This window comes from Syngnathus acus, chromosome 1 (genome assembly GCF_901709675.1).
Source record: "Syngnathus acus chromosome 1, fSynAcu1.2, whole genome shotgun sequence".
Taxonomy (NCBI): Eukaryota; Metazoa; Chordata; class Actinopteri; order Syngnathiformes; family Syngnathidae; genus Syngnathus; species Syngnathus acus.
Genome location: NC_051087.1, coordinates 7292080 through 7306637, shown reverse-complemented (window position 1 = coordinate 7306637; position 14558 = coordinate 7292080). Strand labels below are relative to the sequence as shown.

General features: G+C 38.0%; 1 protein-coding gene across 3 annotated transcripts in view; it reads right to left on the bottom strand.

Annotated features, from left to right (window-relative positions):
* The window catches only part of ctnna2 (catenin (cadherin-associated protein), alpha 2), a 148022-nt gene that overhangs the window by 50834 nt on the left and 82630 nt on the right, over nt 1-14558 (bottom strand). For 2 of the 3 annotated variants that reach the window (XM_037246207.1, XM_037246298.1), the window contains exons 8-9: nt 8127-8207; nt 206-358 (exon numbers count right to left, since the gene is read on the bottom strand). In XM_037246207.1, coding sequence (XP_037102102.1) covers nt 206-358; nt 8127-8207 — 234 coding nt within the window. Of the gene's footprint in view, nt 1-205; nt 359-8126; nt 8208-9886; nt 9889-14558 lie in introns of all 3 variants that reach the window. The other variant, XM_037246379.1, reaches the window with a different exon arrangement.

The following is a 14558-nucleotide window of genomic DNA, read 5'->3' as shown; positions in this document are numbered from 1 at the left end:
TTCTTTTCGTTCTTTTTCAATGGGTCTTGTTTGAATTGCCTTCCGTCGGTTAAAATTGTAATTGTGTCTCAAATGCCCTGACCAGCTTGATTCTATATTTGCACATGCTATAGCTCCTGGTGAATACGAATGTGTGTGTGCTATTGTGTGTGTGTGTGAAGGGGAGATAGAGAGAACGTATGCACATGTATAATTTATGACTGACCTCCACAAGCTTGTTGGCATGTTCACGGAACACCTGGGCATACTCCTTGACCTCCTTCTCATTTCCACTCTTGGCCGCTTCGATGAGCACCAACAGAGGGACGTTGGTCTCCAGAAATGAGTCTGAGATGTGGTCCATCACTGCCTTTCTCAACTGGAATAGAATACAGATGGAGTGAGGGGAGTGGGTCAAATAGTTCACAATATTCATTCATTAAGTTTATACTGGAATGATCAAGAAGACGAGTGCGAGAGAGGGGGGGAGAGAGAGTGAAAGAAAGAAATGAAAAAGTGGAAGGTAACTCCTTTTTGGACGAAGTGCAGATTGCTTACAAGGCGTAATTTTCCCCATAAGGCTTTTTTACGAGGGTGAGACACTGCAACTTTTATCTTTGTTTATAGAATCATTTTGGAGCCAAGTGGCAAGGGACTGGTAGTTTCATGAGAAAGTAAATGGACCCTTGTGGTACTACTCACTGGGATGTCTGATGGGATGCTTGAGGGAACAGTACAGAAAGCATGACACACAGGTGCTTTATCTTACAGAGGGGTGGGCTTACTCATATAAGACACACAAGAAAAGAGAAAACCAAAAACAGGAGTTTGCTTCACACATACGTATGTACAGTGCATATTATATACTCAATCGTGAGTGACAAATCGATTGATTTTTTTTAAGGCATTTTAAATAATTGTTTGGAATGGTTACGGAAAATGTAATTTCACATCATACTTGAACTTTCACTCCATGGGAATGTGTTGTATAGCTCACGACTATATTTAATGATGTTTTTCACAACTGTCATGTTGACACGGTAAATAAAATGCAGAGACACATAATTATTTTCACCATTTGAGTAACTATGGCATCGATCGAACTGTATCAGTATCATCCATCCACCAGCAAGTAGTCATTAACTGACAAAGAAATGGACATAGTTTGGCTTTCTGTGTTCTACCAAATGACAAAATGACTAAACCACAAACATCTTATTACTGGGGCCTTAAAACATTTGCAAGAAACTGTCTAATAAGCGTTACGATGAGAACTGGTCATTGGGAAATATAGAGCTGAGTTAGAGTAAACATGATTATGGTGATAAGATAGTAAAAAAAAAAAAATTGCATGTCACCTAGAAAAATTAAAAATGTGTTTATTTTAATCTCACAAGGGGGGGAGACAACAAAGTAGAAGGTCTTTAAAACCAGATAATCCGTCATTAGGACCTCTGGTGAGACTAGATTAAGGTTCCTCTAGTGGACATGACATGGCTGCTCAAACTGTAAACAACCTGAAGCCAATGTAATGTACTATCTAAGCACCACTTTATCAAGAATGGTATAATCCCGGATCAGTGATTTAAAGAGCCGCAATGCCAGGTACAGAACACGATGGTTTATATTCTTTGGCTCATTGGAATGGTGAATGTTGCGTATGTTTCACTGCATCACTGCGGTTATGCATCATTGCTATCCAGTTATCTGGCGGTAGAGATGTGAAATGAGGGCAGATATAAATCTCACATTTGCTGCACAATCTCTACACCATTTTTGCAGAAGGCAAAGGTGCGGCATTATTATTCTGGGATTTAGGGCGGAAAATGTGCAATATCCCCAGTTTGTTCCCTCTGCTTTTAGCTTGCCAGTCCTATTATTGCAATAAATGTACAAAATAGATCAGTTTTAGCTGTAACCAATTCTGAGAAATAAATTACATGCTTGACACAGGAATTATTTTGGGCATTAGATTTCATACTTTTACAATCGCCAAGGAATGGTTCACACCAAATTCTAGTTTTGCAGCATACTCAGGGATGATTAAATGTAACCACAGAGATCCTTTAAATTGTATGAAGAATAAGTGAATAATTAACTCATTCTAGCAAAAATACATTCGCAACACAGTGCTTGTGAAGATTGGAAATCCAGCAGAGGCATTGAAAAACAACCATGAGGCAGAAGGCTGAAGAGAAAGTTCAGTCTTTGTGCTTGGGTCGACGCTACAATTACTTGCTGGCAAGCTAGCCTCTCACTTTCTAGTGGACTTGTTCAATGAGCCTGGATGACTAAGTTTAATTATTTTCAAGAGTGGTTCTACAACAGTAATGTGTGATTTAGACAGATTCATATCAACAAACACAAAGCCAGGCCTGGCTATCAGAGGACATTTGGGGCCTGCAAAATAACCACAATAACATCTTGGGCATGTTCTGAATGTGAGATACCTTATCCGCCTAGCTCTAAACCAGACATCTGGTCTTATATGTGTTGTGTATGCTGCAGCTTTCAAGAAGCAACACAAAGCTAAGGTTAATCACAAGAGATCACACATGTTGTAAAGGTGGAAGAAGCTAAAAAATATTAACAATATTTTTGAAGGACATCGGCAAAGTATGTAGCATATTGACAAGTGATCCTTGAGCTCTGAAGATGAAAGAAACTTTTTGCTGAAAAGAAACTGTGGAAAGAGAAAATATTATTCGTTACTATTGTAGTCAGTGAGACGTTTCTCAATATATATACCGTAATTTTCGGACTATAAGTCGCACCGGAGTATAAGTCGCACCAGCCATAAAATGCCCAAAAAAGTGAAAAAAACATATATATGTATATAAATCGCTCCTGAGTATAAGTCGCCCCCCCACCCAAACTATGAAAAAAACCGCGACTTATAGTCCGAAAATTACGGTAGTTGTAATTTATATTTTAATATTAATATTGTTAATATGGCAATTAGCAAAAGAAGACATTTTTAGACCGAGAGCTTGGGGTCATTCAACTCAATTCCATCTTCAGGAAAGTAAAATAAATTGACAAGTGAAGAAACACGGATATCAAGATTTCTAACTGTTTACAGTTGCACTTTGCTTTGTGTTGACTGTTCTTGTGATTCACAACACATCGTGTCGGATACCTTGGGGTCAGCACAGGAACAGTTCTTATTAAAATGTCAAAAGCAATCACAGCATGAAGGGCTGGAGTCACGGCTGAGAAGAAACAGCCTGAGCAAATCAAAAATCAAGTAATAACTCTCACAGAAGATATCTATCAGTGCGTTTGGCATGAAAGACGAGAAGAGAAAAAAAAATGACTAAGGCTGAATAATTGATCACCGACAGTCTAATAAACATAGGCCGCGTTACCTCGCTGTCACGCGTCTGATCAAAACAATGGAAGGTGTATAGGCAATAATTCACAGAATGGATTTCAGCCGTTTAGAAGTTTATCATCCTCGGAAAAAAAGTACAAAACAAAGTTAAATGGAAGGTAGTGTAATGTACTGTCAGCACAATATGACAAGTACAACATACTTGGACAAGATATACTTGGGGGGTGAGGGGGGCTTGCTTTTTTTCTTTGAACTTTAGACCAGTAGTAGCTCGTAGCCTCCACTGTAAAAAACAAACAAACAAACAAACAAACAAACAAACAAACTTCGAGAGAACAAAAAAAAACAAAAAAACACTAAATCTTGAATTTGTGGACTATGGCAGCTGTTTTGCCTTAACTCTATAACCCATAACAATTAGGAACAGATGCACCAATCAACAAACTAATGGCAAAAATGGAAATGATTTCAACATCCCATTGAGGAGAGCAAGAAAAGGGAGCCAGACAACATGTGATGCTGTTGTGCCATGGGGAATCCTAGAATTAGCCATCAGTCAAATAGGGCCCACAGAGATGACTTGACAGATGCATTCATTACACACAGAATGATAAGAACTAAAACACATGGCTCATTTCAAACAACTTATTCAGCTTGCTTGCTAAATGCATACCAATTAAAGCAGCACTCCATTTTGAATGCTCACTCTTTGCCATGCTACAAATGTGCCCTTGTCCATACATGCGGCCGGAGATATCACACACACTCGTTTCACCTCGAGGAACATAACTTGCCCTCTTGTGCACTTGCATTTATGATTACAGTTGCAGTTTGGAATACAAAATCAAAGTTCAGGCTTAAAAAGTGACTTATATTAGTTATATATTTTGCTACACCGCCAACAGCAGTCCAAGCTAAGTCATCAACTCTTCCTGACTGCAAATCTCTCACCAGCCCTGACAGCTTAAAATATTCTAGCACATCACATTTTAGTATTTAGGTGAAATATCATACTTGCAAAGTGTGAACGTCAAGTGTTTACTTTAACGCAGTGCATACAAATATAATACAGAAACTTGGGAAGGGCATACGTACTATTCGAGTAGATGAGTGAGAACTATATTGATTGTGTGATCATTGCATCACTTCAATCAAATGAGGCAAACACTGTGTGTACTGCTACCAACAGAATCATTGATGATTCAGTATCAACAAGTTCCCAAACTGAGAAAACAAAATAACCTCAGTAAAGGGAAATTGAAGCCACATTACATCCATGTAGAGCTCCTCTGGGCAGCATCATTTTGCTCAGTAGAACACTGGCACTGAAAGGGATGTTAAGAACAACCAAAGAGGGGTTATCTCATCACAATTAAATTTAAATTACGATTAAGATTAAATTAAAGTTTTAATGATCATGCAATCTTATAAGTATAATTTTCATTCAACAAACTGGTTGAGTTGGGGCCCAATACAGCTGGCTTTGGGCAAGCTGTGGCGTACACCCAGCACAAACATTTTATGAATAATATTCAAAAATAAAATGGAACTGATTCAATTCACAAGTGCACAAGGATTGTAAAAACAATTTTACTTCACTTTCACTTAATCTTCATTCTTTTTGTCCTCTAAGAAGCCAACAAATACCACAGTGGATGTGCTAAGTGCAGCATATGCGCTGGCCTTGAACGTCTAAAATATTGAGCAAAATAAGAAAACTAATTGCCAACATTCTTTCCTGGTGCTAAAAGATTTGTTTTCATGCGAATTTGAGAATGGTAGGATAAAAGAGCGAGTTAAACTTTGTTATTAAAATACAATAGAATACATATTTATACAGGGTTTGGATATCTAAATGGATAAATGGATCAGTCCGTCCATCCATCCATCCATCCATCCATCCATCCATCCATCCATCCATCCATCCATCCATCCATCCATCCATCCATCCATCCATCCATCCATCCATCCATCCATCCATCCAATCTCAAATTTATTTATTTATTCTTGCAGGTGCCAGGCAGAATTCTCATACCTACAAAGTCATCAATTTCAGGAGACCCCTTTAAACGGCATCCAATATTTGTTCAACCGCGAACCTTGCATTGACAAATAGAGCAAGCCACTTTCAAGACAAAAAGTGTTTCCAACAGGTTTGTTCTTATTAGAGTGGCAGATGAGCAGGAGCTTATCCAAGATGACTTTGGGCTAGAGGTACCCTTTGGATTGTTTGCCAGTATTCCATCTTGCTGCCATGTTTGGAAATGTATGAAGCTATATTTCATTCTGAAGACATGTATTTGGCAGCGGAGCGTACAAGGTTGACGTGCACAGTCTACAGTGGGCTAAAAAATGCTTAGTATTCTTTTGTATTCACCACTGAACACCAGATAACACAACGCTGCACATTGCTGCTGTCATAAGGCATGTTTGCTCCAGCCTGCTTTCATTTTACGAATGCAAACTGTCATTTATGCTTGTCTGCTCATTAATTGATCCCGCCTTTTAACAAAAGCGGCAGAAAGGCTTGAAATGCCCATACAGCAGGTGTGCTCCTCCCCAATGAAAGGGCCCCGTACTTCGGGAAGGCAAAATGACACCTGATGTGGTGTATTACAATATCAAAGCTCTTTGTAATGCCTATATGGGTGCTTTGCACCCATTCTGTCAAGTCAACTCTGGAGTCAATGGAACATCCTCTTTAAAATGAGTACCACCTGCCAGCTAGTCAGACAGCCTCATCAAATGCCCCCCATGGGAGGAAGGGAGTTATAGTTTCCCATCTGGAATAATCCCCTGGTCTTCAAAAGTTGCAGAGGACAAGGTCGCAACTCTTCTGTGCAAGTAGAGAGAATCTAGCATGACACCAAAGTTTGGTTCAAGAGCAAACTGTAAATGTCTGTGAAGGGGAGGATGGAACCTTGACGTTCAGTTCAAATATGAGGTGACCTTTTCTCAAAGAAGCATTTTTGAATAGAATTTCTTAGAAAACGGGTGCAGTGTGTTTCCGTTTCTCCGTTATAAGGACTGTGGATTTGTTCACGATGGTAAATCATGACTTCTCCTGCGTTCCTTTCCTGTGTCATTTTCACATTTGTCTTCATTTTCCTTATTCATAATGTTCAAAATTCATAAAATCAGAGTGAATCAGAAATTTGAATGTGCGTTACAAATTTCCGTTGCGATCTCAGGACTTCACCTGCAAACAAGCTGAAATTTTCAAACAAAAATATTTACATGTTAGAATGTACACCATCTTTTTTGTGGTACTACTTCAACTCAGCATTGAGTCAGTATCCCATTTTCCTCTGCCTGTTTAACACAATATTCTTTCCTCCTTTTTTCCTGTCACTGTATGAATGGCACCGGATGGGGGGACAAATTATTCCTCCCGCCAATACTGAGTCATATCAGAGGCCGGAATGACTAAGCAACTTGATACCCAGAGGGTGACTGCATGAGCCTAACTGGATAGATCAGCAACCACTGTGACACAATCTTTAGTGTTGGTCCAGACCAGAAATGGTGCTGTGAAAACTGCCCCATTAATGGTTCTGGTGACTGCCCGGGTTTAGTGTGACATGCAATGCATGGTATAAGTGTATCTGCTGTTCAAATGCTCTCCTTTCTCTTTGTCTTGTCTTCCATCACATATACAAAGTGTGTCTTACCCTTTCAATAAAGAAAAATACATGGTTTATTTTTCTTTTCTTTTTTTTTATCTTGGTGTAAAGCATACATACTAAAAAATAGACAGGTAAGACATCACCTTTACAAAAGGGAATATCATAATGTTCGGAGAGAATTGTGGACACCCATTTTGAAAACAATGTAAAAGAAAGATGTTGAAATTTGTTTTGTTTTCATATGCTTTTGTAATTCCAGTAGTTAACTATTTTTTTATGGCAATTGAAAATGTTAAACGATTAATTTTACATTGTCTCAATGTTTTGAGATGGCATAGGTCTAAGCGATGTAAGTGCAAAGAGGCGATTAAGTAGTTTACAAAGACACAGTCAGTTTTCTGACTCCTCTGGCAACTATTTTCTACAAAGCAAGCAGCCAATTCTCGATAAGAAAAACACAACATGAGCAGAATCATTTTTGACATTGTTTTGCATATGACAACAAAAGGAGCTCGGTGAAACGAAATTGCAGAATCAATCGCGCTGAGCGTTGGCAAAGAGGTGGTGCCCATTTAAATGTTGCAAAGGCAGAGACTTATCGACATGATGGAATCTTTTAAAATGCGTTTGTGCTAACGGGCCGTCAATAGTTTTCAAAGGTTGCCTCTCTTGCACAACTCATAAGAGAGCTGGAGGAAATGTAACGTTAAACTTTGACCAGCAGTTTGATTTATTTCATTGTTGAACATTTGAAATGTTCATTTTATTTTTTTAACTGCATGTATGAAATTTGCAGTGAGTGAGTTTATTTTCATTAATCCATGTTCATGTTTTTAATCTGACAAGAAAAAATAGAGTTAGTGCTGAATAATAATGGATCAGATTATCATGAAAATAATTTTAATTCTCAAATTATTTTAGATAAAAAGTCACATGCAGGATTATGTGTGATTTATGATCAACTTGAAGCCATTGAAAGCAAAGTAATACGATATGTTGTACGATATGTATCTCTGGTAGGACAACTAAAGATACTGCCTACAACTACAAATATTTGTCTCTGCATAGTTTTGCAAAAAAATCACAATAAATGACTGAGAAGTTTTAAAATGTTGACCATTGATCAAACTTATTTCAGCAATTTTGCAGGAAAAATAGCTGTCAAGTATCAAGTAAATAACACAAACCTGCCGACGTAAGTCTCTGGTTTTCTTGGTCATCTTGTCAATAGCTGAGTTGAGTGGATCTCCTTTCTCTTTTCTGCCAGTCTGTAAAATAATAATCACAAAACAACAACAACATGAATGCAGGGTTATTGTTTTAAACATTTTATCTAAGCATATGTTCAGTGCAGAGCATTTTGAAAATGCAGTTCATCAAGGAACTCCTTCTGACTTGTCAGTTCTGCGTGACACACGATTCTATTTTCAATGTTACCTAGCAACTGTACCTATCTGGCAAAATTCAATTTGGCTGTTGTCAGTTCCCCCCAAGGATCGCTTCCTCGCATTGCCAATTGTTGCTTGTGGCTTGAAGATGGAGCGTGCAACTACATGTGCAGATGATTCCCCACAAGTTTGTGAGTGAATGAATAATCTAAGGAAATGTATGGAAGTCTCAGGGAATATTGCAAGATGTATATAAGTATAGCCACTATATTAATACTATTCTGAATGTAGGCTATACAAAGAGAGGATGATCTCTATAATATTAACTGTTGTCATGAAAATATTTGCATGCATCCACAATGTGCTCCTTCTTGATTCTCAAGTTTAAATTAAAAAAAAAAAAAAAAATAATGTTTTTCTGACCTACAAATATCAAATGTGATGGAAGAGCTCTTATTTACTACAGGTAAGAATATACAAATCCTCTAACTGTGATGGTGAACAAATCTGAAACTGATTTTAATTCTAACTTTTCTCTACCTCTATTTTTAAAAGATTTGCATCAAATTCATGAATTTCTCAGTTCAGTTAAAAGGGTACTGAGATGATCAACAGAATAATCTTAAAAAAAAAAAAAAACATACACACACTCTGATCTTCTGACAAAGCAATACCAGCATACAAAATTAGTTGTGTTGTTGCTAGGCAACAATCGTAGCAAGGAGGCGAGCACAAGCTCATAAGGCTTTGCAGGGACGTGTATGCCTCCTAGCATCGTCCATTGATGAATTAGCTCTAGAAGCATCAAGTGCAACTGCAGTAAAGAAATAATTTGTCTCTTACATCGCCCGAGACAAAGCCATCTTGAACAAATCTATTGCAGAATTAGTGACAAAACCACAAGATGCTATCTTAGATACTCTGCATCTGGATTTATTATGTTATTGCGACATATTACGGCACATTGATTGAAACGGGAAAGAAACTTAATTGGGTATTCAGTGCTTGGCCTCGATGTGCTTCAAACTCATACAAGCAGCTATGAGAATGCATAGTTGAGCTTGTCTATTCCAAAGCAAAGGACATGACATTAGTCACTGTGCTGGTGCTTAAAAAGAATAATGTCTTTTTGGCAAAGAGGATTGAATAAAGATCTATTGTATTGTATGAAGATGGTTTGCACAAAAAAATTAAATAAATTCTAATAATAATAAAAAAAGAAGCTTAACAGGAACATCTCTGAGGACACTTTGTATTCACACAATTTAATGCATAATCAACAACCTTAATTGAATTGGGAAAATGTGAAAAGAGCCAGTCTGTATATATTATCACTGTTGGGAGCATTACTGCATCCAACTGCTAAACAATCGCTTTTACTAAATGTCCCACACAAATTTTCAAAATTGTGAACAATTCCATCTGAGTAAAGAAGATTAACATATCAAAGTACTACTTGCCAAAGGGGACATACACTACCTGCCCCTTGTTATGTCAGCATCCTCCTGGCATTTAGAAGGCATGTGAAGTTCTTTTAATTGCCTAAAGTCTCATTTTACATCTTTGTGATCATTACAGCATTGTGAGGAATGGAAAGATGTGGTTCTCATATTTGGTAGAAAATATGAAACAAGCAATTAAAAACACCACGCATGAATTTCCCCATCACAAATATTATAAACAAGGCAGATCAAAATGGTGAATCATAGGTTACGCAATGCGTCACACTGGCTCGGTCTGAAGGATACGTACACCAGTTTTGGCTGACACACATATGTGCGTGACAAATAAAGTGGAACAGACAAACAGACTCCCCATGTTATGTTCATTTATGTGTCGACATTTTTATCTGCGTTGGCATTCGTCCACTGCCATTCAGGTGTCTGTCCCCTGTAAGCAAATGTGCTATTACAAACTTGACACCACAGTTGGCTGTTGATTTTATTGTCTCCCATGCAGTGACACTGATTGAATCGTTCTGGACTACCACATAATGAAATGTTAATGACTGATTTTCTTCTCAGTTAACACGTGCCCAAATGATGTTTCTCTGCCTCCTTTCTTAAGTGCCCACATTCTTTATCCCAACACGTATGTAGTCTCCCATGAAGAGCATCCCAGACATATGGAAACATATGTGCATGCTGCTGAAAAGGTTGAAGGACCTGGGAATATTTGTTTTACTGACCCTGAGTGCCTTGAAAGGCGCCTTATAAATAAAATGTATTATTATTATTATCATTATTATTATTAATACAAACACACATTTCAGTAAAGTTGTGATGTTTTGTAAAATAAAATAAAAAAAAATAGGATCATTATGTTAAATCCATAAATTCCCCTTTTTTCCACTTTTTCAACTTTTTGGGAATGCGTTGCATCCATTTTAAAAAAATGAGAAAATTGCAAAAAACAGCAAATATACATGTTGAAACAGGTTTGCTAATCATTGTATTCCATTTTTACTTACATTTTACATAAGGTCTCAACTTAAACTGGAATCAAAACCTATGTCTACATTACTCTGTGGTACATTTTATTTTGCACACATTTGTCCACATTTCTACAGAAAAACTTGTGTTGTCTGGCATCACTACTCATTGAAATCATCCATCTGCTACTTATCCTCATCAGCGTCTTCTGTCAACTGGAGCCTAACCAACTGACTAATGGGCAAGCAGCTAGGAACATCCTGGACCCGTTGCCAACCAATCACAGGGCACATATAGACAAACAACTCACACATTATACACACACTGAAAAGCATGTGTCCTCCAATTTTGTTTAAAACAGCAAGAACGTCAGTTTGTTGCTGTCTTTTTTTTTCACGTCATAAAAAAAACTGAAGTCAAGCTTTACATTGGAGAGCAAGAATGACAATCATGCCCACATAAGAGCATTTACAGCGTGAAAAAGAAACAGGTGATCAATATTTATTTGTGCGTACTCAATAATGGTCTCCGCAACTCTATGCTTACAAATTATTGCAATATAAAGTGACAACAGCAGAGAAACAATAAAACACAGGACGGGCGGGATGAATCTGGTAGCTCATCGGCAATAACATGGCAAATCAAAGAAATGGGCAGTTAAATCAGAGGGAAAGCAGTAAGACAGGTGGGGGAGGACAAGGGGTATTTTGTCTCATTGTCTCCTAAGATCAATGTGTTAAATGATATCAATTCCGGCTCGTTGTCAATTCAATTAGGCAGGAGTGAGAGCTACAATTACCGTCCAATGTGGTTACACCGTCTGTGGAACACTTTAAAAACAAGCCGAGCTGATAACGAGGAGGTGAGGAAGTGTTTGTGTGAGCCTGGGGTGGCGTTTGATAATAGTGCTAACATGTTGGTCAGGTTACCAGTAGATAATAGGGAGCTAGATGCTCATTAAGATACGCCAAGCTCCCTCGACTGTAGCACCATGGATGGGTCTGTTTTGACTTGTTCTCATTAAGTGGACATTAAGGGCACAGCGGTGGATCAGCTAGTTTGATTACTGCAAAACAATGCAATGGGTGCTTATTATTGTTTTGCCATTTAATATGTTGAAAAACACGGGGACCTTGAATGTCATATAAGTCACCTCTGGAATAATATGTGTAAAATATATACTACAGATATTAAGGCTAACATAAATATTATTAACTTTAAATAAGTTGATGAATAGAAGAATAAGACACAACAACCCATATATGGAATAATTCTTTATATTGCGTGGGTTTAGTCCACTAACATGCATTTGTATTGCCGAAGAGTTCAACAGATGCAGTGAACTCAGCCTCGTGTTGCTTATCCAATGATTTGCAACCTTTTTTTTCCTGCTCTCTTTTACATGATGGCCTAAAGTATCTACAACGGTGCTGCTTGGGACTTGAATACTGCTGTCACTTAGAGTTAATGCAGTTGGGGATGGCATCGCTTGAGGTGGCTCCAGAGTGCCTTCTGGTACTTGCGTATGTTTAATGGCTGATGCCTGTTTGCTTACTCCTCTCATTACACAGTCTCGTGTTTAGACTCCGGGGCTGTCGTTGGCTATTAGCATCTTTACGGTCAAGCGGGGTATTGGTGTAGAGATGCATGAAGCTTATCAGCATGTTCATTGCATGTATGAAATAATAGTTTAGGGAACGATAAGTATACAGTACAGTTCTGGGTCTGCAATGTAAGAAATGACCATCCTTCAGCCCTAGACTGATATTTCATTTATTTTTATTTTTTTTACATGTCAAACATTGTTTCAGGTGCATTCCTGAATCAGGAGTGTTAATCATTTTAATTAAAAAGGTAAACTGTTGAGCTGACAGCAAGTAAAATAATCTGTGAGTACATCATTGTGATGATTTTACGATATATGTACTAATAAAAACATGCACACATGCAGTGAACTACTTATTTACATATGTTGACATATTGAAAAAAAGCAAGCATTCCTTCAGAAGTTCATGCTGATGATGACAACATACCGAAAGATTTCATTGTACCTTTAACTAAAGGTCTCACTTGAAAAGGTGCTAAACAGTCCTAATCTTAAAGCGTTTTTTTTTTTTTTTTTTTTTGGTAACCATCCTTTGAACATGATGGTGTTTCTAAGAAGCTATTCTGGCTTTTGATGTGATTGAAAAATGTGGAGTACAGCCCTTCTCTATTATGAGTAAATTTCAGCATGTCTTTGCAATATCGAGAAAACCTCTCGAGACACTCTATGGAGAGGCCACCACTTGCATAACGATTGCTGGAAAATTGTATGGTAGGATATATAGTGCAGGTACGTTCTTTAAAAACATCACCCAAACACACAGAAAGGGAAGCGTTAAAGTGTACTGGAAGAGAGGCAAGGGTTTTAAGTGTATATGTTCAAGAGTATAAGGAGGAATGGAGGGAATGCTCGGTTATCAGTGCAAAAGTAGAGGATGAATTAAAAAAAAAAAAGAAGTCTTGTCCTGCAGCAGCAGCATGGCCAGCAAGAGCGTCGCTGCTTGCAGTCTCCCTGAACTGAATATCAAGTAGTTTGCGAGGGAGGGACTGCAGGAAGAGGAGACATGTGGGGTAGAGGGAGGGGGATGCTGGGAATAGGGTGGAGAGGGTGAGAAAATGAGAGTGGTGTGATATCTATGAGAGCAGAACTGTGGTAAAGAGAAAAAGAGTCAATGGGGTGAGAAGAGGGTCCGAGTATCATTGATGTACTTTTGTTACACTGCAGAGAAAGAGAAAGGCTATTTATCACACGCTTTGTCTAGGCTCGTGCACGCGCTTTTGGGGGTGGAAGGACTTGCATTTGATTTCATTTTAAGGAAGTGCTGTTTTAGTTTCAAGTGAAGAGTCATGGACGACGGATAAAGCAAGGAATCAGTCAATCCAATTTTAGGATTTGTTCTTAATGCTAGGACAGACTAAAGCCCATTTCATCACAATTCTCTCTTCCTTCAGTTGCGTCACTCCAATCTTGCTGAACAGTGGATCAGAGCAAACAAGGGACATGAAGTGAGGGATTTTTTTTTGAAGACAGGCAGGGGCACAAGAAAGTATTAGTAGTGACGTTTTGGTAGCAGAGGGTCAGAAACCTTAATAACTGACCTATTATTGTCTGTTGACTCGTGATCTCTGCACTTCTCAAATATTGCTATTCACAGGCTTTTCTGACTCCAAACTTAAAATAGCACAATCAAGCTATGGGAGAAAATGAGGCACATTTTTTGCCTAATAAATTATTTGTGGTATTCATGAAGCATGCAGCCAAGACGTGAACTGAAAATGTTCAGTGCTGAAATAAATTATGCGTTGTGGATAAACAACAAAAGCAAAAAAAAAAAAAAAAAAAGTAATATATTCCTTGGAATCTTCAAAGTCATCAACAGACTGTTCCATGACACTGGTCAGATTTAAACTGATTCTAGTTATAAAATGTTGCTAAAGGACATTTGGAATAAGCAATTCCATAGTCAAACTGTCACCATCATATTGTACAGACAAGCAACATTTTAACCTTTAAGTTAACCACTGTTATTAAACAATGACAATTAATTAATGACTCAGCCATTTTTGACATATGAACTGTGGCATTTGGGATGCAAGATGCCAACAGTGGTAGTTCCACTGTGTCAAACATAAAAATAATGCAGAGCGTAAGAAATGCGCACATAAAATAAAATTAGAAACTAAGAAATAGAAACTTAGTTCACCCCTGATGCCAACTTGCCTGTTGGTTTCTTTGCACTCACCGTTCTAAACT